At 43.8% G+C, this 27112-nt stretch overlaps 1 protein-coding gene across 2 annotated transcripts in view; it reads left to right on the forward strand.

Moving 5' to 3' along the window:
* Window positions 1-27112, forward strand: part of TEX2 (testis expressed 2) — a 108375-nt gene that overhangs the window by 50871 nt on the left and 30392 nt on the right. For both annotated transcript variants that reach the window (XM_043464614.1, XM_043464623.1), the window contains exons 3-5: window positions 13845-14045; window positions 15135-15477; window positions 16757-17004. In XM_043464614.1, coding sequence (XP_043320549.1) covers window positions 13845-14045; window positions 15135-15477; window positions 16757-17004 — 792 coding nt within the window. The remainder of the gene's footprint in view (window positions 1-13844; window positions 14046-15134; window positions 15478-16756; window positions 17005-27112) is intronic.

A 27112-nucleotide genomic window follows, 5' to 3' on the forward strand; every position in this document is an offset into this window, starting at 1 on the left:
GTGTGTGGGATGGTGAGCCAAAAGGACTGCTTTGCAGCCAAGCCGTAGCTGTTCTCAGAGACTGGTGTGGGGTTGGTTAGACCTCATGATAATCTGCCGCCACCCACCCCAAGCCCCACCAGTCAGCAGCTTTGCTGTCTAGAACAGAAGCTGTGGCAAAAGAGCTGTCACAACATCCACAGGATAACTCTCAGAACCTTCTCCAAAGCCTGCTTTTTCTTAATGATGGGAATTCATAGCTGATACAAAGCAGAAAATAGGAGGAAAAAGTTGCTACCTGCATTCATAATAAAGTGACATGTGGGGGACTTCCCTGTTGGTCCAGTGGCTAGGAGTCTATGCTCCCAATGCAAGGGGCTTGGGTTCAATTCCTGGTCAAGTAACTAGGTCCCACATACTGCAACTAAGAGTTCACATGCTGCAGCTAAAAGATCTTGCATGCCGCAAGTAAAGATGCCACCTGCAACTAAGACCCGGCACAGCCAAATAAAGTGACATGTGAACACACGAAAGCCAAATGTTAGGAGAAGCTAATGGGACTTACAAACATGGAGGTCTGGGTAAATTAGCTCCAGGTGGGGCCTTGTGCATGCCACTGAGTCCAAGGGCATGACTGTGGGCAACGCCGCTAAGCAGTAACCTTCCGGGAGTTTTACTTTGTGTGACTAGCTAGATACCCTGAACTAGGGGCTCTGGGAAAGAACGGGAGAATGAGGCATCTCATATTCGTACTAGGGATGTTTGCCTTGCTGAGTGTTCTTAAGCACGTTGGATGCTCTTTCTTCTCCAAGACTGTATTTGTCTCATGACCGGGAGTGGAGTCAGACTCCATAGTCTCAGGTTCCCCATCTGCATACTCAAGCAACTGTGGATCAAAACTATCTGGATACAATTCTAGAAAGTTTCAAAAAGCAAAGCTTGAATTTGCTGCATGCGGACAATCCGCATGCTGGCAACTATTTACACTGTATTTCCAACTATTGACATAGAGTTAACACTATTTTATGTAAGATGATCCAGTGACTAAGACTCCATGCTGCCAAGGCATGGGGCCTGGGTTTGATCCCTGATCAGGGATCTAGATCCCACATACTGCAACTAAAAAAAAAAAAAAAATCCTGCATGCCACAACTAAGACCCAGCTCAGCCAAATTAATTAAGTTTTTAAAAAGTTTATGAGGCAGATGTGCACAGGTTACATGCAAATGCCACACCATTTTATATAAGGGGACTTGAGCATCTATGGATTTCATTGTCTGCAGGGGTCTTAGAACCACGCCCCCTTCGGATGCTTAGGCACAATTATATTCGGTGACATTCTTGCACACAGAGTTTCCACATGTCCATAATGAGATGCTTCCTACAGATTTTCAAAGGTTCTGAGTGTATGACTCATGTAATTGTAAATTATATTCATGAGTAAAGTTTACTTCAGACTTACAAACCGCCTGCAGAACCCAGCAGTAGGGTGTTGGTTTCCATAGTGATAACCTGTTTTAGAAAGATATGGCCTATAGGTTGACTAATACTACTTTTACACCATTGCCAAACTCACCCATTAATTTTGGAGAACCTTTTTTCCTTGGGTCATGTCACATTTAGATGTTTAATAAGAAGTATGTTGTTGTTCAGTCGCTAAGTTGTGTCTGACTCTTTGCAACCCTACGGACTGCAGCACGCCAGGCGTCCCTGTCCTCCACTGTCTCCCAGAGTCTGCTCCAACACATGTCCGTTGAGTCAGTGATGCCATCCAACCATCTCATCCTCTGTTGCCCCCTTCTCCTTTTGCCTTCAATCTTTCCCAGCATCAGGGTCTTTTCCAATGAGTTGGCTCTTCTCATCAGGTGGCCAAAGTATTGGAGCTTCAGCTTCGGCATCAGTCCTTCCAATGAATATTTAAGGTTGATTTCTTTTAGGATTGACTGGTTTGATCTCCTTGCAGTCCAGGGGACTCTCTGCAGTCTTCTCCAACACCACAGTTCAAAAGCATCAATTCTAATAAGAGGGATAAGTTTTTATAATTGTGTTCCCTAAATACAGGCTGTGATTTTGACATATAAAAGAATACTTTCGTATGGAGAACATTATCAATTTTGAGAAGAAATTCTAAGTTGTAATTTTAATCTCAATTTCATGGAATTCTTTCTTTTAAGAAATTAGAGTGACCAAACCTTCCGGCAAAAACAGCTTCATTACATTCAGCCAAAAGAGATTTGTTGCATACAGCCGGAAAAGGTTGCTCTTGGTTGGTCTCTCAGAATTCTCAGTACAATGAATACAAGAAATTGAAAAAAAAAATTTTTTTCCCACATTGTACCTAACTGAAAATACCCTGCCCCTGAAATAGGTCACTTAAATAATTTTTCTGTCTGGCTTTTATAATCACGGCTATTTCCCAGTGCCCCTTGTTGCTAGGAGAGTTTGTCAGGTGAGGTGTCTCAGTGCAGATTGTCTCACTTACCCCATGTTTTGAGTTGGTTGGAGAAGCAACTGTGTGGAAAATGCCTCTTGATTGCATAGGAACAGTGGCAAGGATGTCAGGCTACCCTGGAATGATTTGTTTTTTCATCTTTTACTTCTTAATGTTTTATTGTAGGAAATTTTAAGTATACTCAAAAGTAGAGAGAAAAGTATAATGGATCCCGCTGTATCCAACATTCAGCTTCAATAATTATCAACATTCTGCCAGTTTTCCTTTTCACCTATTAACTTATGGCATGGCTAAACCATAATTCTGGTCCACCTACATGTAACTACAGTTTGTAGCATTACTTCCTTGGGAAAATGCATCCTGAATTCCTGCTCAGTACTGGAGGACCATCCTTTTTGGTTTTCTTCCAGGTGTCATCTATGGAGTGAGGAGAGAGGCGTGGGCATTATGAGTCTGCAGTTTCTTAAATCATGTTTTTTTTTTTTTAGAAGAGTAAGATATTAACCAGGAAAAATATCAATGCTAGATACCTTTTCACGTCCAAATTTTATGTGTCATGTAAAGTAAGATACAAAACCCATCGAAGATTGTTCTTACTGTGCAATAATTAGCCTTTAAGAATGAACTTTTTGCCATCCCCCCAAAGACAAGAGATTATAGGCAAGATAGCCCCAGCATATGAGCATGTTGGCTTCTTGGTGCCCCAGTGGCTCTTGTGAACTGTTTCATTCTGTTTCTCTATTCAGTAGTCTCCAAAATAGGTTGCTGAAGACACAATCCAAGAAGAAAATATTACAGTTTCTATTTGCATATGTATTTTTATTCTTTATCTGTAAGAAAGCAAATAAGCTTTGCTAATATTTAATGTGCAGGTGACCATTTGTTGACCTTTGGTCAATATCCTTGGAAATTATCAAGAAGACTGTTTGAAATCTGGATTTACATCCATTATCATTAACAGTGAGCCTCACCCTAAAGTATATATATTGAACCTTGATGTGTCAGCTAAAGATAGTACAAAGCTGTTAGAAAGGAATAACTAAGTTAGTGAAAAGGCTAATTATTAAATATTTCTTTTTTTGCTCTTTATTACTGTTTTAAATTTTTATAAAAGCTGTATTTTATAAAAGCTGTATTAGAACATGTATGTATTGATAGTTTACAAGTAAATGTATATATTGTGAGTATTCTCAACAAAATTTAACTGATAGGATATATGAGCTAAAGCTGATTTACTAATTTATTTGCTTGCTAATCTGTTTATAATTTCAACACTTGTTAATATGATTTAATGTTTATTGTGTATTGACATAAATCAGACCTTGATTATTTCATTGGTTCATCAGTGTTATTTTTTTAATGTACATGGTTGTTATCTCCTACCTGTATCACTGTCTGCCAATGCAGATACCTGAATTTGCAAGCTGCCCCCAAAGACAGGAAAAACTAGGAGGACAGCCGTTCTCCCAGGCTGAGACTGTGGCTTTAACCCTGACTCCAGTGTGTCTGGTGACACTGCCGTGAAGGTGACCTTGAAGCCAGCAGTCAGAGGATGCAGATAGTATTGATGCTGGTGCTTTCCTCCCTTAATGGACTATTTTTTTTTAAGATAGTGTCTTCAAGCAGCATTTATTTTGAATGTTTTTTTTTTTTCGCTTGAGCCTGTCATTCATAGTTGTGAGTTCTGTGTCCGTAGTAGGTCTATCTGTCTTTTGTGGGTAAAATCAAATTAGCATCTAAAGTTTAGCAGACTGTTCCTGCCATATTCTCTAAGTCCATGATCTATGATATTACGTTCTAACTGATGACTCTGGTTCTAAACCATTAATACATCAAAAAGGGTTGGAGCCTGGCAAAGTGAAAATCCTGCTTATGTTTTAGTCTGGGGGACAAAAGAAAAATAACCACATTTTTGTGTGCTTCAGAGATGATTTTCAGCGGCAGGGACCTCAGGTCCTGGCTCTGTTCTTATGTTTAGGGTTTGCTCCTTCTCTGAAAGACAAGACGAAGGAATGATGCAGGGGCAGGCAGCCTTGTGGCTAGCACAGCTGTGTGACAGCAGGAAGTCGGCCCAGGCACTCCACACGCTGGAGACAGAAATCCCCATTGCTTCTTCAGGCCAAAGGGCTGGCGCATTTCTCTGGTCAGCTCAACATCAAGCTGACGAAGAGAGCACTGGCCTTGACCTCCTGATTGGCACTGTAACTGAAAGTGAGCCCAATAGTAGTTCTTCCAGAGTTTATTATTTTGCAGAAGGTTAATTGTAGCTTTTAATCTTCTCAAGTATTAAATGAGCCCCTTTATAGATTGTGGTTTGTACTTTCAGTCAGTCACGGCTTCTAAATCCAGCAGAGAATTGAAGAGAAACTCCTGACCTTTTACAGCTGGTATCATAGGACCAGTCTGTGGGCCAGACAGCTGCAGCCCAGTTGACTGCGGTCATTGTCCCCCCCAGCGGCTGGCCCTGTGTCTCCACGTTGACAGTTCCAGTGTCAGGAAAGAAACAAGGCTTGTCTAAGACTCTCTAGTGTGGGTTGGGAGTGTCTCTGAGTTCTTTGCATGCATGCATGCTAAGTTGCTTCAGTCATGTCCGACTCTGTGCAACCCCATAGACGGCAGCCCACCAGGCTCCGCTGTCCACAGGATTCTCTAGGCAAGAATACTGGAGTGGGTTGCCATTTCCTTCTCCACTGAGTTCTTTAGTTGAGCTGTTGAAATGAAATGAGTTACTAACTGTATCTCTTTCCCTTTATACCCACCCCCATGTCCCATAACAAGACAGAGTTGGAGAAAGATCTTACTTGGTAAGCAATTCAGGGTTCAGAGCTTTAGAACAGCTGAGCAGTGGACAGTCGGTCACTATATGGGGAACACGATGAAGGCCCTGGAATTGCTGCGCTGCTCACAAGATTGGACATTTGGCTGCTTCGGTCTGGAAATTCTATGTATAGCTCCATCCAGGGAGTAGGTGAGGCCCCAGGAAAAAGTTAGCTGATTGCTGGTATCAGAAGGCAGTCATGGGACTTCTCTGGTGGTGCAGCGGTTAAGACTCCATACTTCCATTACTGGGGTTGCAGGTTCGATTCCTGGTTGGGGAACTAAGATCCCACATGCCACACGGCGAGGCCAAAACAATAAAAATGAAAAAAAGAAAAAATATTTTATTTTGGGACTTCTCTGGTGGTCCAGTGGTTAAGACTCTGAGCTTCCTCTATAAAGGGGTGTAGGTTTAATCCCTGGTCAGAGAACTAAGATCCTACATGCCCCACGAGGCAGCCACACACAAAAAAGAAGCAGTCAGAGTTTGTACTGGGCAATTGCTTTCTGCATGGGTAACCTGGATTCAGGTTAGTAGGAGTGCATTCAGGGGCAGAACAGAGAACTCGGAGAGCCGTGGTGCCTGGCCACCTGTTGACCTGAGCCTCCCAATGGCCAGTCTGCATCCTGGATGCCTGACAGTGGGGGTCAAGTGGCAGCTCTTGTGATTCTCTCGGGGTTTCCTATCAAAGCTTGTGATGTTCCAGAGAGCCTTACGTGGGAGTGGGGACACCTGGGCTCTAGTCACAACACTGCTTTCTCTGATAAGTGTTAGAAAGTGTTAGTTGCTCAGTCATGTCCTACTCTTTGCAACCCCGTGGACTGTAGCCCTCCAGGCTTCTCTGTCCATGGAATTCTGCAGGCAAGAATAGTGGAATGGGTTGCCGTTCCCTTCTCCAGGGGATCTTCCCGACCGAGGGATCAAACCCGGGTCTCCTGCATTGCAGGCAGAATCTTTACCATCTGAGCCAACAGGGAAGTGGCTAATTCCATTTCCAGTCTGGAAAGCATTAACAGTTTTCACTCTTCTGTGTCTTTCTGAGTCGCTGCTTCTCTTATTCTCTGCTCTGTGGTGCAGTTACGGTTTGATTTTCCTCTTTGGGAACAGTGACCAAGTCTACTTCAAACTGAACCCTGCGGCCCCTGCACCTAGTAGGATCTCAGCTCATTCCTTTGCTTCTCTCCCCCTGAGCAGCCGCAGCTGTGCCTGCAGGCCGTGACGGGCACACCAATCCGTGCTGCTTACTTGTGCTTTACAAATTGTATTCAGTACTCACAGCCGCCCTCTGAATTAGGCTGCATTTATGTATTCAGTCGACAAACATTTGTTAACAGCTATGGTTGTCCTGTGGAGTCTTTAGTTAAGTAAACCAGGCAGGTAGTGAGTGAAGGATAAAGGTAACCAAGAACAGAGTTTAGGGAATCCGGGAAGCTTCCTGGGAAAAGCGATATCTTCGCCGTGACCCAGGGGTTGGGCAGATGTTAGCCAGGCTGAAGGTGGGGCGGTGCAGTGGAGATGGGGTAGGAGCCCAGACCTCAAAGGCAGACAGACTTGGTTTAAGTCCCAGATTTGCCGCTTCACAGACCAATTAAAAAAAAAACAAACAAAAAAACCCACTGTCTAAGCAAATCACTTAACCTGCCTCACCGCTTTCCTTACCTGCAAATTCTTAGGGAATTGGCAGAAGGAGATAATTCATGGGAAGGCCAGGATCATAATGTGAACTGAAATGCCAGCTTTTATAATGAATACCAATATTAGCAGTTTAAACGTCGTATGCATATGATTTGTTCCTTTTCTGCACGCAGACTGTACCTCAGTAAAGTACTGTTGGGGCTTGCTTGGTGATCCATTGGCTCAGACTCCAAGCTCCTAATGCAGGGGGCCTGAGTTCAATTCCTGGTCGGGGAACTAGATCCCACATGCCCCAACTCTAGATCTCGAATGCCACAACTAAGACCTAGCACAGCTAAATAAATAAATATTTTTAAAGTAGGTATATATTTTTTAAAAAATTATGTACTGTTAGTGTGGAGAAAGTCATTCCAGCATGAGCCTAGTGGGAGGTGGGGACAAGGGAGGCATGAAGCCGGGAAGACATGCCAGACCCTTTTACAGGTGAGAAGCCAAGGGTCTGAGGCTAAGCATCCTCCAGCCAGGCGGTCAGTGGTCACGCCAGGATCAGAACCTAACTGTGCCACGCTGTTAGTGATTCTGCTGATGGATGTGGGGTGGTTTCCATGCCTGTGTTTGGACCAGCAGCCTTTCATGTCATCAGGTAAAATCAAGGACCCAGACTCACTGAAGCTAACGTTTGTTAGATTGTTCGCAGCAGACATGCAGTTCAAATCCTGATTTGTGGGTTGTATTTATTCGGTTTTGGCAGCTGTGGACCTTAACCTCCGATATATTTTTAACACAAAGAAGAGAGCGGTAGTGCCGGAAGGAGGAAATACGAAGATAAAAGAGAAGGAGAAACCACAGGTGCCTTTGTACTTGGAGCACAGCCTTGGGTGATTGTGAAAGGATGGGGGTTGGGAGAAGGAGGGTCAAGCCCACCCCAGTCCTAACTAGAAGAGGGAGTTGGCAGCCCCTCCGCTTTGGGAAAGCGTCTCCTGGACTCTCTCCCTGGGCCTCCCGCTGCTTCTCCCTGCCATCCCTTTAGTGGGGCGGGCAGGGTCCTGTGGCTTTGGGGACTTGAAACTGCCCCGCATTCCTCAGAATCAGGCTGCTCCAGTGTTCCTGCAGCTTGGCGGGTGGCGGAGGGTGACCTGTCCCTGTCAGAGCCGCCAGCGAAGGAGGACAACCACATCTCACCTCAGAGCTGTGGCCACATGTGGCCCGGGGGAACTCTGTAGAGGGCTCAGGCGGTAGCTCAAGCGGCTTCATCACAAGCCTGGCTTTGCGGCTAAAACCAGTCCCCGAAGCACCTGGAAACAAACGGTTGCTCTCGTTAACCAAATGTAAGAACTTGGCAAGGAACAGAGGCTGAGCAGCTGTTTGCTAGGGTAGTGCAGAGTGATGGTTCTTCGCCTGAGCAAGCCCATGAGCGTGTCTGTGTCTCATCTTTTCTACCAAACATCAAAGGAATACGCTAAACATGTTATGTACGTTTGTTCACAAGTTGAGTGAGTATCTTTTAATGGTCTTATAGAGCTTCAGGAGCTTTTAAATACTTTAGCCTGTTAGCTAGATTACTTTTGTTCTTATTCCTGAGTTTTTAGTATTTGATGTTAGCTTTTTAAAGGGGTTTTGAATTTCTAAAATAGCATGGTTCATCTGGAGATGACTTAGAGTATCTTCTCATTTAACATTGTAAAGCACCTACTAACACACAGCATAAACCTGCATTTATGGAAGTATCCATAAGAGGAAAGAGGAGGGTTTTGACCATTCTGGTTGAGCCCAGTGCCTAGGTTTAAAAAGCTGGAACCCCAGAATTGGGCCTGGGCTGTCTAATAGAGTAGCCACCAGCCATGTGTGGCCACTGAGCACTGAACTATAGCTATTCTGAACTGAGGTGTTCTCGAAGTGTTAAAATACACACTGGATTTTGAAGACTTAGTACAAAACAAAGAATGTTTAGTACAGTATTTACTACAGAGTTCTCTTAGTACAAACAAAAGGCTTTTTAAATAATTTTTAATATTTATTACATGTTGAAATGATCATTTGGGAGCTTCCATGATGATCCAGTGGCTAACACTCCACACTCACAATGCCAGGAGCCCTAGTTCGATCCCTGGTCAGGGAACCAGATCTCACATGATGCAAGGAAGATACTGTGTGATGCAACTGAGACCAAATAAATATTTAAAAAGGAAATGATAATTGGTTATGTTGGGTTAATAAAATACATTGTTAAAATTAATTTCACCTGCTTTTTTCTCTTTTGGTGTGTCTGCTAGCCACTTTTAAAATTACGTGTTTCCATGATGCACATTTATGGCTCATGTTGTATTTCCATTAGATAGTGAGTGCTTCCCTGGATAATTCCACATTTTCTGACTTAGGAAAGAAGAAATGAAAGCAATTGGAGAGAAAGTGAAAGTCGCTCAGTTGTGTCCTACTCTTCGCAACACCATGGACTAATACAGTCCATGGAATTCTCCAGGCCAGAATACTGGAGTGGGTAACCTTTCCCTTCTCCAGGGGATCTTCCCAACCCAGGGATCGAACCCAGGCCTCCTGCATTGCAGGTGGATTCTTTACCAGCTGAGCCGTCAGGGAAGCCCAACTGGAGAGAAACAGTCAAATCTTTTATTCTTAAATTTCTCTTACTCATAAATAATCTGTCCAGACTTAGGAGTTTCAAAAAGGGAAAATCCTTTATACTCTTTCTCAGAGACTATCCTATTATTTGAGATAACTTCACAATATAATGCTTGTCTTTTTTCCTTTCATACTTTTTGTCTGGTAACTGGATGGTAACTATAAGGCTGAGAATTTTATTCAAAATTTCAGAACCATGTTCATGCTATTGGCTTTTTTATATGTCTAGTATAATCTTACATAACTGGAAACTAATAAAAAGTCTTTTATATGGAGATGTGTGTGTTAGCCACTCAGTTGTGTCTGAGTCTTTGTGACCCCATGGACTCCTCTGTCCATAGGATTCTCAAGGCAAGAATACTGGAGTGGATTGCCATTTCCTTCTCCGTTTATATGGAGATATTATGCAAAAATGTTTGTCATATCAAATTATGATGATCAGGGACTTCCCTGGCAGTCAGGTGGTTAAGACTCGCCTTCCAGTGCAGGGGGGTGCGGGTTTGATCCCTGCTCCTGGAGCTTAGATTCCTTATGTCTCATGGCCAAAAAAAACAGAACTTAAAACAGAAGCAGTATTGTAATGAATTTAGTACTTAAGAAAAAGCAATCCCAGGTGGGGACTATGTGGCCAAATGGCTCACAAATGACACTGATAGCTAGTTGCCATTTTAGTTTCATAATCCTTCCTTGACCATTCGACCTTCTTAAGCACCAGCCCATCCTTCCCTCCCTCCATGGATTCTTCTTGGTTTTAGTAACATTGCAAATAAACATAACCTGGCCTTGAGCATGGCTCTGAAGCAGCCCCCAAAAAATCAGATCTGCTTCAACTTTTCTTTTAATCTAGTTGCCTTTAGGATTTTAAGTGTAGTAAACCTGTTATATGTAAGAAAGTATTTTCTGCAACCAAATTGGATAAAAAAGAAAACTATGGATCATATGTCAGGATATCTTTAGCGAAGAAGGTTTGTGTTTAAAAAGACAAAGAAATATATTTATAGAAAACTCTACCCAACAATAGCAGAAAGCATATTTTTTATAGTGTCCATGAACCAGTCCCCAGATAGAAGATATTCTGGGCCATAAAACAAACCTTAACAAGTTTAAAAGAACTGAAATTACACACAGCACATTCTCTGATTCTAATGGAAATAAACTAGAAATCAATAACAGAAAAATATCTGAAAAGTTCCCAGATATTTGGAAATTAACAACACACTTCTGATTAGCCATGGGTCCAAACGTAGTCACAGGGGAAAGTAGAAAATATTTTTAAGTGAATGAAATTGAAAATATAGCAAATCAAGAATTGGAGCTGACACAGTGCTTAGAGAGAAATTAATAGTATTAAATGATTATATTAGGAAGAAATATCTGTATCAGGACTGAAGGAGAGAATATCACTTTAGACTCTATAGTAATTAAAAGAATAAGAGAGAAATACCACAAACAACATTATGCCCAGAAGCTGACTAATGAAATAGACAAATTTCCTTATAAGGTATCAAAGCTCATGCAAGAAGAAATAGATAACCTGGATCGTCCAATAGTAACTAAAGAAACTGAATTCATAGTTTAAAACCTTTCTATGAAGAAAACTTCAGACCTACATGGCTTCCATAGCAAATTTACCAAACCTCTAAGGAAGAAATGTTATTTCTATACAGACTCTTCCAGAAAATAGAAGGAACAGTTCTCAACTCATTTTATGAGGCTAGATAATACCAAAAGATATTGCAAAAGCAAAACAAAACAAAACAATAAACCTTCCCTCATGCACTGGGACAAATGAACAAAACACCAGCAAACCAAATTCAACAATGTATAAATAGCATAGTAGTTGTGTTGCGCTGGTAAACTGGCTCCCCAGTTGGTGGGGGAAGCCCTCTTTGTATGGATTTCCATGGTGTAAATCTCCCACCATGACCAATTGGCAAGTTCAGGGACCAACATAAGGTCCCTGAATGTGGAGTTGGAAAAAGATGTGTGGTATCAGCTCTCATGAGCTCGTATAATCCAACTTCAGCACATCATGACCCATGCATAATTTTGACAAGAATGCAAACTGTTCAACATTCAAAAATCAGTGAATGAAAAAAAAAAAAATCAGTGAATGGACTTCCCCCTAATAATAGACTGAAGAAAAAGACAAACTGTGAACCAAAAATTGCATTTAGTTCTGTACTAAGCAAAATAAGCCCACCCAAGCTGATGCTCTGACAGTACACTGCACCTCAGACCTTCCAGTGCTCCCGTATCACTTGTCCCCTTTTTTTGCATCATTGCTTTGATCATTGCCCTTTCTTTTCAAACACCTAGATTATACCCTCTTCCCATGGCAACTGCTTGCTCATCCAGCATTTTTTAAATAGATGTAATGACTCATTGGAAGGATGGAGAAATATCCCTAGTTCATGCAAAAGATCTGAAGTGTATAAATCTATATAATTGGCTCTTAAATTTCATACACACACACACACCCAATGACAAAGAAGTGTATTTGTCTGTTTTTATTTCCAGTCATGTGCTCAGGATACTCTTTGTGAGGACTTTTTTTTAATGGTTACTCTAGTGGGATCGTGGAATGGTGAAATGAGGACCAATTATTCTCTACTGTTTTGGGAGTACCTTTGGGTCAAGAATCTTGTTCTTTTAAAAATCTGTGTATCAACTCCTGACACACTACTTGGCAGGTAGATTCAGTGAATGTTTTGATGAATTGATGAAAGAATAAAACAGAATTTTGAAAATCCCTCACTTGCCAAGGATCTCAAGTCAAGATTTTAGTGTGAGACTCAAATACTCACCATGGAAATGGCTATTCCTTGAATGACAACCCCAACTCCAGTGTAGTGATCTTCAGCATTTTTCTGCTTATTTCAAAGACATTTATGAAATTAGAGTGGGAACATAGTAATTAAAGTTCCCTAAAGAACTTCATTTAAAGAGATCTGGGTCACCCATATCATCCGAAAAAGTTCTGTGGGGCTGGCAGTGTTAAATGATGAATACTGACTGCAGCTAAAACCAGCTTTAGCACAATTTTATTGTGTGTAGCGGTGTTGTGTATTGCCTGTACAGTTCAATATGTTTGCTCTTGGGACTTCTTTGGTGGTCCAGTGGTTAAGAATCTGCCTTCCACTGCAGGGGATGTGGGTTTAATCCCTGGTCAGGGAACTAAGATCCCATGTGCCCCGGGGCAGCTAAACCCTTGCACTGCAAACTTCTGAGCCCTTACTCTAGACCTTGCTGTGCCACACGAGAAGTCCAAGCACCGCAGTGAAGACCCAGCACAGCCTATATATATACACACACACATACATATACATGTATGTATATATATGTTTGCTCTTTGTATTCATATGTGGATTTTTAAACTTATATTAATGGGTAGGGGGAACCTGGAACACAACTTGAAAAGTTACTGTGTATCTTTGAATTTTGATGTATTTTTGATTGTATCTGTGATTTATTTAATGCCTCTTTTTTTTTTTTTTTGAAATAGCATATGTATAAGTGCAATTTATTTATTTATTTTTATATTTTATTTATTTATTTTTGGTTGCACTGTGTCTTCGTTGCTGCATGCGGGCTTTCTCTAACTGTGGTGAGTAAGGGCTTCTCTTGTTGCGGAGCACAGGCTCTAGAGTGAGAGCTTCAGTAGTTGTGGTGCATGGGCTTAGTTCTGCTAGGCAGGTGAAATCTTCCCAGACCAGGGATTGAACCTGCATCCCCTGCACTGGCAGGCAGATTCTGAAGCACTGCGCCACCGGGAAAGTTCTGTTTAATGCCTAACTCTTGATCATCCACTTTACTGTATGATTTCACTGAGATATAAATGGGGAATGGTACGGTAACAGGAGTTAATATGGTCTGTGAAATCTCAAAGATTGTTTTCAGGCCGGCTGAGAAATGGATGTGTCTGGTTAATTAAGAAGAACAGATTGGGTGGGATCACTCGTCCCCAGAGGAGGTCAGGGTGAGAGACTTCTATTTACATCAAAACAACTTTTAAGTTTCCTGATTTGCTTATCAGCTTCAAAAAAAGAAGGAAACCTTTAATTATTTAGGAAAACGGACATTGTCTTTTCCTGCCTGAATCCAGGTTTTTAGTTATCAAAAACATATCAAATTACTCCTCAGCACTGATTATCCTTCAAGCTAAGCAACTTGTCTCAACAGTCTCTTGTCATCAATAAGTTAGTACTTGCCTCATTGTCAAGTTTGGCTTCAGTGTCCTGAATACCGAAGTGGCCATCGTTTTCATACTGAGTCAGATGTCTGTTTATTCTCATTTTGTTAATGGAAATTTTTCTCCATCAGGGATGGATGAATGAGATTTACAACTATGATCCAGAAACTTACCATGCGACTTTGACACATTCAGTCTTTGTTCGACTTGAGGGTGGAACCTTGAGACTTTCAAAGCCCAATAAAAATATATCCAGAAGGGCGAGCTACAATGAAACAAAACCAGAGGTCACCTACATCAGCCAGAAAATCTACGACCTCTCGGACAGCAAGGTGAGCCTAATTTTGGAAGCTTAGATGAATGAAAAGCATTTGGAATCTTGAATGCTTTACTGTATTTTTTTCACTTAAAAAGGTTGTGTGTGTTTTTAAAGTATTAGTCTAATTTAGAGCAGTACCTGTCAGACGTTAATATGCACATGAATTACCTGAGTGTGTTTTAAAATGCAGAATCTGATTCAGCAACTGTGAGGGTACCCTGAGAGCCTGCATTTTTGTGAGCTCCCAGGTGATATCTATGCTGCTAATCCACGGACCACACTTTGAGAAGCAAAGGCATCATACACCCTTCTGAGTTGGAGAGTTAATTTTTTTTGGTCAGACAAAAAGTCACATGTTACAGTGCTGGCTAATAACTAATGGAGGCCCTATAAATCTGGAGATTATGGATATATGTGCAAAATAACCACATTTTGTTAAAAGTATGACATACTTCTGTTCTTGAGAAATGTAAATTATTTGTTATTCCAAAAAGCTGTAGGTTCTCTATTCTTCTTAAAACTCTCGTGCATGATCTTTGAGTTTCCCCAATATTGCAGAAGTTTTTAAAAGTTTTTTTTTTTTATAAATTCATTCTTAACTTGAGGTTGATTAACTTGAGCTTCCTGTCAAGATCTACTTTGATAAATTCTTTTTTTTTCCCTCCTCGGCTTAAGTTTGGCCCAGGGTCATTAAATTCAGTTCATATTCAGACTTAATTGATGATAATCCTCTAAATAGTTATTGTGCTACTGTTACCTGAAAATCATAGATATTTGTAATTGTCGAAGTTCTTGAACATCTCCTTTCTGGACTTATTTTGAAGAAAAAGTCATTTCTAGAAATTCTAGTTTCAAGGGTTCGCATGCCACAACTAAAGATCCCGTGTGCTGTAACTAAGACCTGGCAGTCAAATAAATAATAAATAAATATTCTAAAAAATTATAGTTTCTCTAGTCGTGTTACGGACAGATGGCAATTCTTTTACATTCATCATTTTAGTCAAAAGTGGCTATGACGTCTGCATTTGTGCTCTGCACAGTAGTAGTGCTCATCATAGCCAATTCTTAATTTAGCATGTAAATCATTTCCCTTTCTCCGTAGGTTTATCTTGTGCCTAAAAGTTTGGCTCGAAAACGAATCTGGAATAAAAAGTACCCCATTTGTATTGAGCTTGGTCAACAAGATGACTTTATGTCTAAGGCCCAGACTGACAAAGAAACTTCTGAAGAGAAGCCACCAGCTGAGCGGGAGCTGGGAGGCGAGGACCATAAGAAGCCACCCCACCCTCAGGAGGGAACACGATCTGGCCATCGAGATCAGATACTCTATCTCTTTGGGAGAACTGGCCGAGAAAAAGAGGAGTGGTTTAGGAGATTTATTCTGGCGTCTAAGCTGAAGTCAGAAACCAAGAAGCCACCACCTGGTGTCTCTGGAAGTAAACCAGGTAATGACATGTGTGCTAAATGCTTATGTATTTTTAAAGGGCCTGTGAGTGAATTGAGAGAGATTCCCAGGTAGGAAGGAGGCCCACCCTGAATTGATGACTGTCTGCCACCTAAGGTGTGTTCAGGGGTCATTTACTTTCTAGGCTGCTCACTGCGGTACTCTGTACCAAAACATTTAACCAGCGATGGAAATATTTATAGATTTTTTTTTTTTGTCTTTGCTGGTTCCTTAAGGATTATATTTATTTTTATATCTTGAGGCTCCTCTGAGAGAAGCAGCAGCAGCAGAACCCTAGTTGTAATGAGAAGGCTGGTGAGAAGGCGGCTCATGCTCTCAAGCTCCTGGCCTTCAGCATGGCCTCCATGCTCGAGACCACCATCCAAGTGCCAAAATCCTTGGGCTCCTGACTCGCTGCGTTTGCCTCAATCACCAGGCCCCTGTGCTCATTTCCTGTCCCTCTATCCCATGTACTTTGCTTGGAACGTCACTGACTTTCTCACTGTCCTCCAGACAGTGCCTGGAAGACACTGTCTTTGCTTTCTGCGTCCTGTCTTTGCTTTTGGCATATGCTGTTCCCTCTACCTGGCTTGCTGTTCCCCACCTGGGCCGGGAAAATTGCCAACTATTTTTTCAAGGGGCAGTCCGGAGGTTACTGCCTGTAGAGGTCAGTGCTGGGGGAAGCGCCTCTCAGCTCTCTCCGGCAGAGGCTTTCCCTATGCTTCCCAGTCGTGCTTCAGTTACAGTGCTTATTTCAGAAAACTGTTGTTTATTTGCCTGGGTGCCTGAGTTCAAGGGCAGTTATTGTGTATGTCTTAATCTTTTTCTTAATGTGGAATTGGCCCAGAGAAAGTGCTTGATTAAAAAAACGTGTTGAATGAATGAATGAATGAAAGATGGTGTGTTTTTTCATCCACAGGCTTATGGCAGTTCCAGTTAGCTTTTTCTGCCCCCTTTCCATGTGCCCCTGGGAGGTGTATCAGTCCTTCATTTGACCCTAACAATTTACCAGGAAGAAAAAAGGGTACCTACCAGATATGTATCATGGCTCCCGTTACTCTGAATCATCGCGAAGAAAAATAAAAATTCTTCTAAAAAAATGATCTATCATTACAATGGAGGGTGTCTTTCAGGCTGGGAAATAGCATTGTATTTTTTGAACAGTGATTGGTAGCATTTTAGCCACTTTTCAACTGGACCCGTTGGAGCACGCTCTGTGTTCCGTTTCCCTGGCCGCTGCCCTCTTCGTCTGCGTTAACAGCCGTCTCTTTTTGCCCCAGGGACTTTGCCCTCACACAGCCGACACAGCAGCCCCTCGGGACACTTGACCCACAGCCGCAGCAGCAGCAAAGGCAGCGTGGATGAGCTTGTGGCCCAGCCGAAGCAGAAGGAGCTGGTGGGCGGCGTGCGGCAAAAGATGCTTCTGGACTACAGCGTGTACATGGCCAGGTGTGTCCCCCAGGAAGGCCGGAGCCCCCAGAGGAGCCCTGTGCTGAGCGCGGAGAGCAGCCCCACCACGGGGAAAAAGGTAAAGCTGGCCGCCCTGGCCTGGCTGTTCTACGTGTAAACTCAGGTCTTCATACACTAGCCCTTCGAGCGCCTCTTCTGTACCAGGCCCTGTTCCAGGCACTGGGGACACAGTGATGAACCAGACAGATGAGGGCCATGCTCTTAGGGAGCTGGAACTCTAGTCTGGGAGACAGCGAGCATCAAACATCGGGTGCCGATAAGGATTAAAATAAAGCCAAACAAGGGAGAATGGGAAGTGGCCAGAATGGCTACTTTAGATTGATGGTCGAGGAGGGCCTCTTTGAGGATGCGACACTTGGGCAGAGCCTTGGCCAGAGTGAGGAAGTGAGCCCTGTGATCTGTGTTGGGGGAGCGTTCCAGGTGTGGGAACCAGAAGGTTCAGAGGCCCCAAAGCAGGGATGTGGCTGCAGTGTTCAGGGAACCACCGTGAGGTCGGCGTGGGTGGCAGTGAGCGAGGGACAGAGGCAGGGCCTCCTCAGGTCAGCTGCTCGTCAGTCAGATCATGGGAGGCCCTGGGAGGGCTTTGAGCAGGGCATAATGTTGATCTGATTTGAGTTTGAAAAAGATACGTGGCTCTCATGGAGAAGGGGCGGAGGAGGAAGAGGGTGGATGGGAGGTGATGGTGGCTAATGGGAGGTGATGGTGGCAGCCAAGAGTGGGGCTGAGACTGAAGGGTCACAGCAGGGGTAAGACGCAGCTGCCTTTGGGAGGCTCTTGGAGGGAGCTGGCTGGGTTTGCAGGTGAATTCCATGCAGGATTGAGAGAACCAGAGCAGTCAGAGGTTACTCCTGAGCATTTGATCTGAGCAGCTGGGTGATCAGTCGGGAAATTCACAAAATCATTAGCAATAGAGGTCTAATTCTTCAATAACCATTGTATTCTCAACTTCTCAGACTCCTCAGCTGTGTCCAGGGCTTTTGAATGTTTACCATCAGCATTATTTGCACAGTATTAGTATAACAAGCTGGACATTGACTTGAGAGCATTTGTGATTAATATAAGCTGCCATCTGCCAGATTCTGCTAGATCCTTTAATAGAATTACTCTGATCCCTTGAACAGTCTTGCCAACCAGCTAGTACTCTCTCCATTTTGTAGGTGGAGAGACCCAACCTCATAGAAGTTAAGTAGGTTAATTTCACAGTTGCTAAGTGATGGAGGGCTCCAAACCTGATCTGAGACTCCAAGACCCTCTGGCTGCCAGGACTGCCTTCTTGGTGGGTCATTCTCAGACTGTGCTCGACCGCAAGCCTCCAGCCACTCAGGTTCTGAGGCACAGCCTCCGCCTATGGAGTAGGACGAGGCCATGTTCAGTTGCTAAAGTGTTTGAACTCTGATCAGATGACTGTGTTTCTGTTAACCAGAAGCATCTGGGGCCTTCCTCTTTGGCCTTCAGCCTTTATTTCTTCTGTTGACCCTCTTCACTATGGAAGAGGCCCCAGAACTTCCCTCAGCCTACTCTGTCAGGGCCAAAAAAGACTGTACGCCTTTGCTGGCCTCTGACCCACTGCCTGCACCTCTGACTTAATTTACCAGCTAGAATGGGAAGTAGGCTTCCTGCTAAGCTAAGGTGGGATCATATACAACTGTTCTAGAAACGTCCTGTTTACCACTGACTCCCACTCCCCTACCCCAGTCCCCTTGCTCCCTGGGTAGTCAGCTGCCTTGACCCCCATCAGACTCAGGAGGATCAGGAGGAGAACTGTGTGATATAAGAAAATGATCTACTAAGTAAATGCTTGCTTTTTAAAAAAGAGTTCTGTAAATTAACAGTTTTAGAACATCGCTTCCTCAGTATGTGTTTACATGTGCTTGTTCTTTCATGTCATCTCTGGGGTTTGTGGGAGGCCCTGCTGGCACACAGCCGAGGCCCCGACCTAGCACTGCTGTTGCTAACCTTTCTTCCAGGCACTTTAGCGCTACCCCCTTAGGCACCAAGATCTTTTTTCATCTTTTGCGCATGATAAAAATCTCTAAAAACCACATGGCACTTCCTGGCCCCCTTAGGCGGAGCAGGCAGGGATGATTTCATCTTTCCTTGCTGATTTAAAGACTCAGTACAACACATGGAAATTCAGGCCTGTGGTCTGGCGAGGCCACCTAGTTCAGGCCTTTCACCCCATCTGAGCCACCCCAGACCACAGACTCTGCAGCATTTTCTGTCAGCTGTCAGCTGGCTGGTGTGTCCTAGTTGCCCTTCCTCAAGTGCTTATCCTCGTCTCCCACCCTTCCCCTTGATTTACTGATTCTAATCTGCTCGAGCTAGGAAGCCACAGAAGAACCAGAACTGTGTGAACAGAGACAACTATCTTTGAAAGAGGGGCTTTTGAAGAAAGTGCAGGAGGATTAGTGCTGGGCTTCCACATCTACTTGGCTGGCCTGAAGCACATGTTGGCTATGTCCTGGCTCTCAGGGGTGGTCTGATAGTAGAGATGGTTGTGAACAGGTATAGGTGTGTGTGTTAGTTATCTATTGCTGTGTAACAAACAGCCCCAAATAGGGTAGCTTAAAACAATAGCAATGATTTATTTTGCTCACGAATTTATAATTTCACCAGGCCTCGCAGTAAAGCTTTCTCTCTGCTCCATGCAGTGACAGATGGGGAGGCTGGACTCAGGGCTGGAGGACCTGCTTCCAAGATGGCGCTTGCACGGCTTGCGTGTAGGTGCTGGGTGGTGGCTGGGAGTTCAGACTGAGGGCCTCGGTTCTTCTCCTTGTGGCCTGGGCTTTCTTCATTGTGGTGGCTGGGTTCTAAGCACAAGTGTCCCTAGAGAAAAAGACAGGTGGACACTGTACTGCCTTTCATGACAGTAAAAGTATGACTAATCTCGGAAGTAAAATAATGTCACTTCCTTCCTGCGCTGTTAGAATAGTCAAAGAGCCCAGAGGGGCATAGATTCTACCTTTTGCCGCTGCTAAGTCACATCAGTCGTGTCCGACTCTGTGCGACCCCATAGATAGCAGCCCACCAGGCTCCCGTCCCTGGGATTCTCCAGGCAAGAATACTGGAGTGGGTTGCCATTTCCTTCTCCAGTGCATGAAAGAGAAAAGTGAAAGTGAAGTTGCTCAGTCATGTCTGACTCTTTGAGACCCCACAGACTGTAGCCTACCAGGCTCCTCCGTCCATGGGATTTCCCAGGCAAGAGTACTGGAGCGGCAAATTCTTAGAAGAGCATTGCACCATTTTGGGGAAATAATATATGCTACAGTATTTATTCCTGTACTCCTCTTGTTACTTTTCAGGCTTTTCTGTTGAGTGGAGATAGTTCTTTACTAGTTTCATTTCTCTTTAATTTTGCGATTTGAGCAAATGAGGACCTTCCCCCACCCCATCTTTGATTTTCCTTTCTATTCTTTGCCTGTGAAGCGTTCGCATGGTTCCCAAAACCAAAGCTGTACAAAGCCATACTCAGAAAAGTGCCATCTCCCCCACCCTATTCATTCATGCCATCCTCCCTACCCCCACCCTCACCCCAGTAGTGAACCAGTCTTCTTAGTCTCTGGCTCATCCTCTCTGGGTTCATTTCCCCTCCTTTCTTACACAGAGGGTGTCCACGCTAAGGATACTCTTTCGCATGCTTTTTTCACTTACCGGAACACTCTGGAAATCACTCCACATCAGTTCTTAGGTATCTTCCCTTCCTCTTGTTTTTTTCTTAAAACAGCCATGAAGACTGACTTCATTGTGTTAATGTTCTGTAGTATATTCAGTCTCTTATAGGCATATAGATGGTTTATGATATTTTGCAGTTAAAAACAACACTGCAGTGAGTAACTGTGTGGCTATGTGTATTTTTGTGTTATTGGGGATACAGCTTCACGATGAAATCTTAGCAGGATGTCAAAATGTAAACTCACATGTAGTTTTGTTACATATTGCCAAATTCCCCTCCATAAGGGTTGCACCAGTGTTCATTCCCACTGGTCACAAGAATGCCTGTTTCCTCAGAGTTTCATCAAGTGTGGACCTTTCGGATGTGGTCATTTGTACACATCCTTCCTGCCCGAGATGGCCAGGGTATTTCTTTGGTTCATGTTGCCTCTGCTATCACGAGTCCAGGAGGGACTGAAGGGCCTCTGAGGCTCAAGGGGACCTTGGACATCTCTTCAGGTTACACTGTCACTCCGTCAGTGTGGGCCACCACCTGCACGCTTACCCCAGGTCACACGTCCTTCCCCTTCTGTTCAGGGAGCTTGGGACACAGCTCCAACCTTTGCCTCGGCCTGCTGCTGCCTCTGACAGGCCATGTTCAAAGCCTTCCTCACCCGGAGGGCTCCAGGCCTAATGGCAGTGTCCACACACTTGGCCTCCTTTCTCACACGTTGCCCAGTGCTGAGCTGGGTCAGAAGGTGAGTGAGGCCGCAGGTGCTCAGGAGCCAAACCCGTGTTAAAAATACCCAGTGATAATTAGTAAATATAGACTAGACTTGGATTAAACAGTACTAAGCACTTTTGTTAGTGATTCTCACTCAATAATTAAAAGCAAGTTCGGGGCTTTCTGAAGGCACTTTGGAGCTCAAAACTTGAATTATAAAATACCACTGTTTTGGGAGGAAGGGCCTCGTTCTCCAGATGGTTAGCCATTAGCCGTCAGCCACTGAGCCCTGACTTGCCCTTGTGACTCTGTTATCTCACAAGCACAGGCTGTGCCAGCCTCTGAAGTCTCCAAAGCCCTGTGATCTTGGCGCCATTTTCTCTCTTCTCAGGCAGCTTACCCTGTAGAACAGTGAGACCATGAGGCTGGCTGAGGAGACCCACAGCTTGACCATCTTGTTGAGGTAGTCTCCTTGGTTTGAGGAGAAGATATGAATTAAGAAAATGAGGACGCTCTTAAGAAATGTCTAAAGGTGGGATAGTATTACCTGGAGTGGGCACCTCAGGAAGGGAGACCCCACTGGCAGCCTGTGGATTTGCTGAGGGGTGCGAGGCCAGGGATGCTGCTAGTTCTGGGGGCCCCAGAGCAGCCTGCCTGGGAACGGGGGACCATCGGTGAGGCCATGCTCTGAGTCCTCCAAGCATGAGGCTCTGGTGTTCAGATCACATCACACGCTGCCACACTGCTTTTTGCTGGAAGGTGTTAAAAACTACTTAGAGCTCCTGTAGTCTGCCCCAGGTCTGGAGAGTCCTATCTTCATTATTACTAGTTCCACTATCTCGTTACCTAAAAACTGGATCATAAGGGACTACCTCCTGTTTGGTGTTATCAGGAGATAAGAACTCAACAAAGCAAACAGGAATTAAACAGGAACCAGGAAATGTTAACAGGCAGAGTGGCTTCCCAAGACTTCCTCTTTCCCTCCTCAGAGTCTGCTTTTTAAACTTTTAAAAGTGGAATTGCGAAGTGCTTACCATACAATAAGTAAAAAATGTAAAGCCATATATCCAATTTTAAAATAAATTTTAGAAAGCCTCCAGATAAGAGTGTCATGACAGTTCAGTGGGGGAAAGTGTAGTCTTTTCAGCAAATAGTAAGTGCTAAAGCAGCTGGACATCCACATGCCAAAGAATGAGGTCAGACTCCTCCCTCACACTGTATACAAAGGTTAACTCAAAACGGATCCTAGAACAGAAACTATGAAACTCTGAAAATACAGGAGTAAATCTCTGATTTGGAGGTAGATAAAAACTTCTTAGATAAGATACCAAAAGTACGCACAACCAAAGGAAAAAAAGATAAATTGGACTTCATCAAAATTAAAACTTCTATGCTGCAAACATACCATTAAGAAAGGGAAAAAACAACCCAGAGTTTGCGAATCACAGGTCTTAAGGGTCTTGTGCCCAGAATAGATAACGCAGGGGTCTCCAGCCTCCAGGATCTAATGCCTAATGATCTCAGGTGGAGTTGCTGTAGTAATAATAGAAATAAAGTGTGCAATAAATGTAATGCACTTGAACCATTCTGAAACCATCCCCCACCACCAACCTGGTGGATGGAAAAATTGTCTTCTATGAAACCAGTCCCTGGAGCCAAAAAGGTTGGGGATCACTGATATAGAGGACTCTTAAAACTCAATAACAAAAACCTAATTAAGAAATAGAGGATCGGAACAGATATTTCTCCAAAGAAGATATACAAATGACCAATAAGCATATGAAAGATATTCAAAGTCATTAGTCATTGGAGAAATGCAAATCAAAGCCATAATGCAGTGCTACTTCTAAACCACTAGGATGGCTAGAATGAAAAAGATAATAGCAGTTAGTGAGAATGTGGAGAAACTGGAACCGTTGTACAGTGGGAATATAAAATGACACAGCTGCTGCAGAAAGCAGTTTGATGGTTCCTCAGAATGTCGTCTATGCAGAGTACATCATGTGAGATGCCAGGCTGGACGAAGCACAAGCTGTAATCAAGATTGCCGGCAGAAATATCAATAACCTCAGGTATGCAGATGACACCACCTTTGTGGCAGAAAGAAAAGAGGAGCTAAAGAGCCTCTTGATGAAGATGAAAGAGGAGAGTGAAAAAGGTGGCTTTAAAACCCAGTGTTCAAAAAAATAAGATCATGGTATCTGGTCCCATCATTTCATGGCAAATAGATGGGGAAACAATGGAAACAGTGACAGACTTTATTTTCTTGGACTCCCAAATCACTGCAGATGGTGACTGCAGCCACAAAATTAAAAGACACTTGCTCCTTGGAAGAAAAGCTATGGCAAACCTAAACAGCATTTTTAAAAGCAGAGACATTATATTGCTCACAAAGTCCATATAGTCAAAGCTATGATTTTTCCAGTAGTCATGTATGTATATGAGAGTTTGACCATAAAGAAGGCTGAGTGGCAAAGAATCGCTGCTTTTGAACTGTGGTGTTGGAGTGTTGGACTCTTGAGAGTCTCTTGGACTACAAGGAAATCAAACCAGTCAATCCTAAAGGAAATCAGTCCTGACTATTCATTGGAAGGACTGATGCTGAAGCTGAAGCTCCAACACTTTGGCCACCTGATGCAAAGAGCTGACTCATTCGAAGGGACCCTGATACTGGGCAAGACTGGAGGCAAGAGAAGGGACAACAGACGATGAGATGGGTGGATGGCATCACCGACTCAATGGACGTGAGTTTGGGCAAGCTCTGGGAGATGGTGAAGGACAGGGAAATCTGGCATGCTGCAGTCCCTGGGGTTGCAAAGACTGAGCGACTGAACAACAACAGAATGTTAAACATAAGAGTTATGTGGTCCAGCGGTTCCACTGCTGTGTATACATCTAAGAGAAATGAAACTCTGTGTCCATGCAAAAACTTGTGAACAACTGTTCATAGCAGTGTTATTCACAGTAGCAAGAAGTGGAAAACAACTGAAGTATCAATCAATTGAAGAATGAATAAAGTGTGATGTATGCACATAATAGAATATTCTTCCACAATAAGAAGGAATGATAGGTGTACTGATACGTGCTACATCATGGATGATCTTGAAAACATCACGCTTAGTGCAAGAAGTCAGTCACAAAAGAACACATATTGTTTGATTCCATTTTATGAAATGTCCAGAATAGGCAAATTCACTGCCACAGATGAGTGATTGGTTGCCTCAGGCTGGTGGGGATGGAGTTGGGAGGAATGGGGAGTGACTGCTAGTGGATACAGGGTTTCTTTGGGGGTAATGAAGATACCCTAAAAGTGACTGTGCTCATGGCTTCACGACTCTGAATACACCAGCTACCACTGATTAAGCTCTTTAATGGCTGAATTGTATGGTATGTGGATTGTGCTGTGTGCTAAGTCAGTTCAGTCGTGTCTGACTCTTTGCGACCCCATGGACTGTAGCCCGCCAGGCTCCTCTGTCCATGGGATTCTCCAGGCAATAATACTGGAGGGGGTTTTCATACCCTTCTCCAGGGGACCTTCCCGACCCAGGGATTGAACCTGAGTCTCTTAAGTCTCCTGCATTGGCAGGTGAGTTCTTTATCAGTAGTGCCTCCTGGATTATATCTCCATAAATTTGTTTTTATAAAAGGATACAAGACCATGTTAGATATATCTGTTTTTTTAAGCTACATATTCTTAAAAGTATATATACGTTGAAAACAGACTGAAAGAAGATGTAGTTAAAATGTTTTAAATAATTAAATCTGGATAGTGGGATTATGGGTGTTTTCTATAGCACTTATGCTTGGTTTTGTAATTGGGGAAACAGCTCCCACGGGAGGGTCTCCCACTGTGCCTTCTCCTGGGCCATGCAGCCCTTCGTGAAACCCTCATGACACCAGATTGTGTGCGACCAAACCTTAGCAGCAAAGCCTCTAAGCTCTTTTTGTCCCTAAAGAGCTGGGCTCATCTGACTGTTTATAATAGGAGAAGTTACACCACACAAAGTAAATCTGTACTATTTTCTTTCTGTGGGTTAGTTTTTAATAAAATACCTCCCAAGAGCTAATCAGACAGTTCTAATGGCCTTGCTTCAGCTCCTGGCCATTGAGCTCTCCAAACTTTATTTTGGGAGCCATTTTTAGAAACTTACCCTTTCTAAATACACATCTTTAGTTGAAATGGTGACATGAATATGCTTCTCACATTCCTCCCTGCAGCCAAATAGCAGCCTGAGGAAGTATATGCACATTATTGTTTAAGGTCTTACATGTTTATGACTTTCATTGAAAATGCATTCTTTCTAGCAGCCTGTTGAACCCAGATTTTGTTCATAAAGCTGCTCTGATGCATCGTCAGTGTTCTGCTGCTCCTGGATTTTTCTTTGTTCCCCTCAAGTCTGTGGAGCGACCCTGCATTAGAAAAAGGAACAGTTGAAGAGAAAAAACACAACCTGCTTGTCAGTAATTTCGGAAATTTGTTTCCACATCATATGCCTTTGGCTTGGACAAAAGTTGTGAAATAGGCTTTGTTTCTTGCTATTTTGTGTTAAACCCTGTTTCCTGTGAATAACTCGGGTGTAAGGAGAGGTTAGTAAAGGGCCAGCCCTCCCACAGGAGAAGGGAAAGAGTGACCTCTTCTCTGTACAGCCTACAGATCTGAGTATGACATGCGCTGTCCTGCGTGGGCAGCGTCTTGGCTCTGCCCGGCCTCCCAGGGGAGGAGGGCATTGTCCTTGGATGAGTGCTCACTCAGAAGTCTGCGTGGATAATCTCATGTGACTCAGAGACAGTGAGTAACCTCGGAAAAGTTAGACCAGATTCCCCTCGGGCGGGGCGCAGACGTTCTGGCAGAGAAAAAAAGCGATTCCAAAAGCCACATACAACTTGAAGCATGACAGTGCTTGCTGGACACAGACTCCCGCTCATCCATCCGGGACCTGGTGGCCGAGGTGCCCTGGTTGCTAGTGGAAGCCTGTACAGCCCAAGGGCACAGCGAGGGTACCCCGCAGCTGTTCACACAAGGCAGCTAGAGCCGTGTCTTCTGAAATGTATTTATTGTTTAAACCAGAGTTTAATTTTTTTTTTAATGAAACTCATCAACATTCATAAGGGAGAACTTTGAAAACATCCCAATTTGAAGGACTCCTCAAACATAGACTATCCCTGCTTATATGCAGTAACATTACATTGAGAAATGCAAGTGAACACCACGTCCCCAAAGCGAGAGACGGCACATGCTCTGATAGGAGTAGAGGACAGGTGGGCGCTGGGTGATCTGCCAAGCTCCACACACGCTCAGTGACTGGTTCAACTGGGTCAGACCCTAAGGGCTCCAGACTTCAGAAGAGTCACACATAGATACCTGCCATAGACCTTTAGGACACTCGCACGTCACCAGATCTCTTAAGTGAAAAGTCCATGAGCAGCAGGCCACACACGCGTGTACTCTGCCACCAGCCTAGGACACAGCTGTGTGGGGCTGCCCAGGACAGCCGTGACTGGCGTGAGCCTGCACGCGTGGAGCACAGAGGCGTCCGCTGCGTGTAATGGCTGCAGGCAGCCGTGAGGACAATCCAAATGTATTTGTATCAACCGCAGAGGGAAGAGAAAGGGTGAATAGCCCACAGATCCTGCATTTCTCGTTCTTTTGGCCTTTGCCTTCCAAGGCTAATTGACTCTGTGAAGCTGTCATCTCATTAGAGCCCTCGGCACAGGACACGGCTGTCACACTGGGGCCAGTCACTCCTGCTTCCTCCCACAGGACGGAGCACTGGGGGACAGGGAGGGGCTG

Source organism: Cervus canadensis, chromosome 1 (assembly GCF_019320065.1).
Source record: "Cervus canadensis isolate Bull #8, Minnesota chromosome 1, ASM1932006v1, whole genome shotgun sequence".
NCBI lineage: Eukaryota > Metazoa > Chordata > Mammalia > Artiodactyla > Cervidae > Cervus > Cervus canadensis.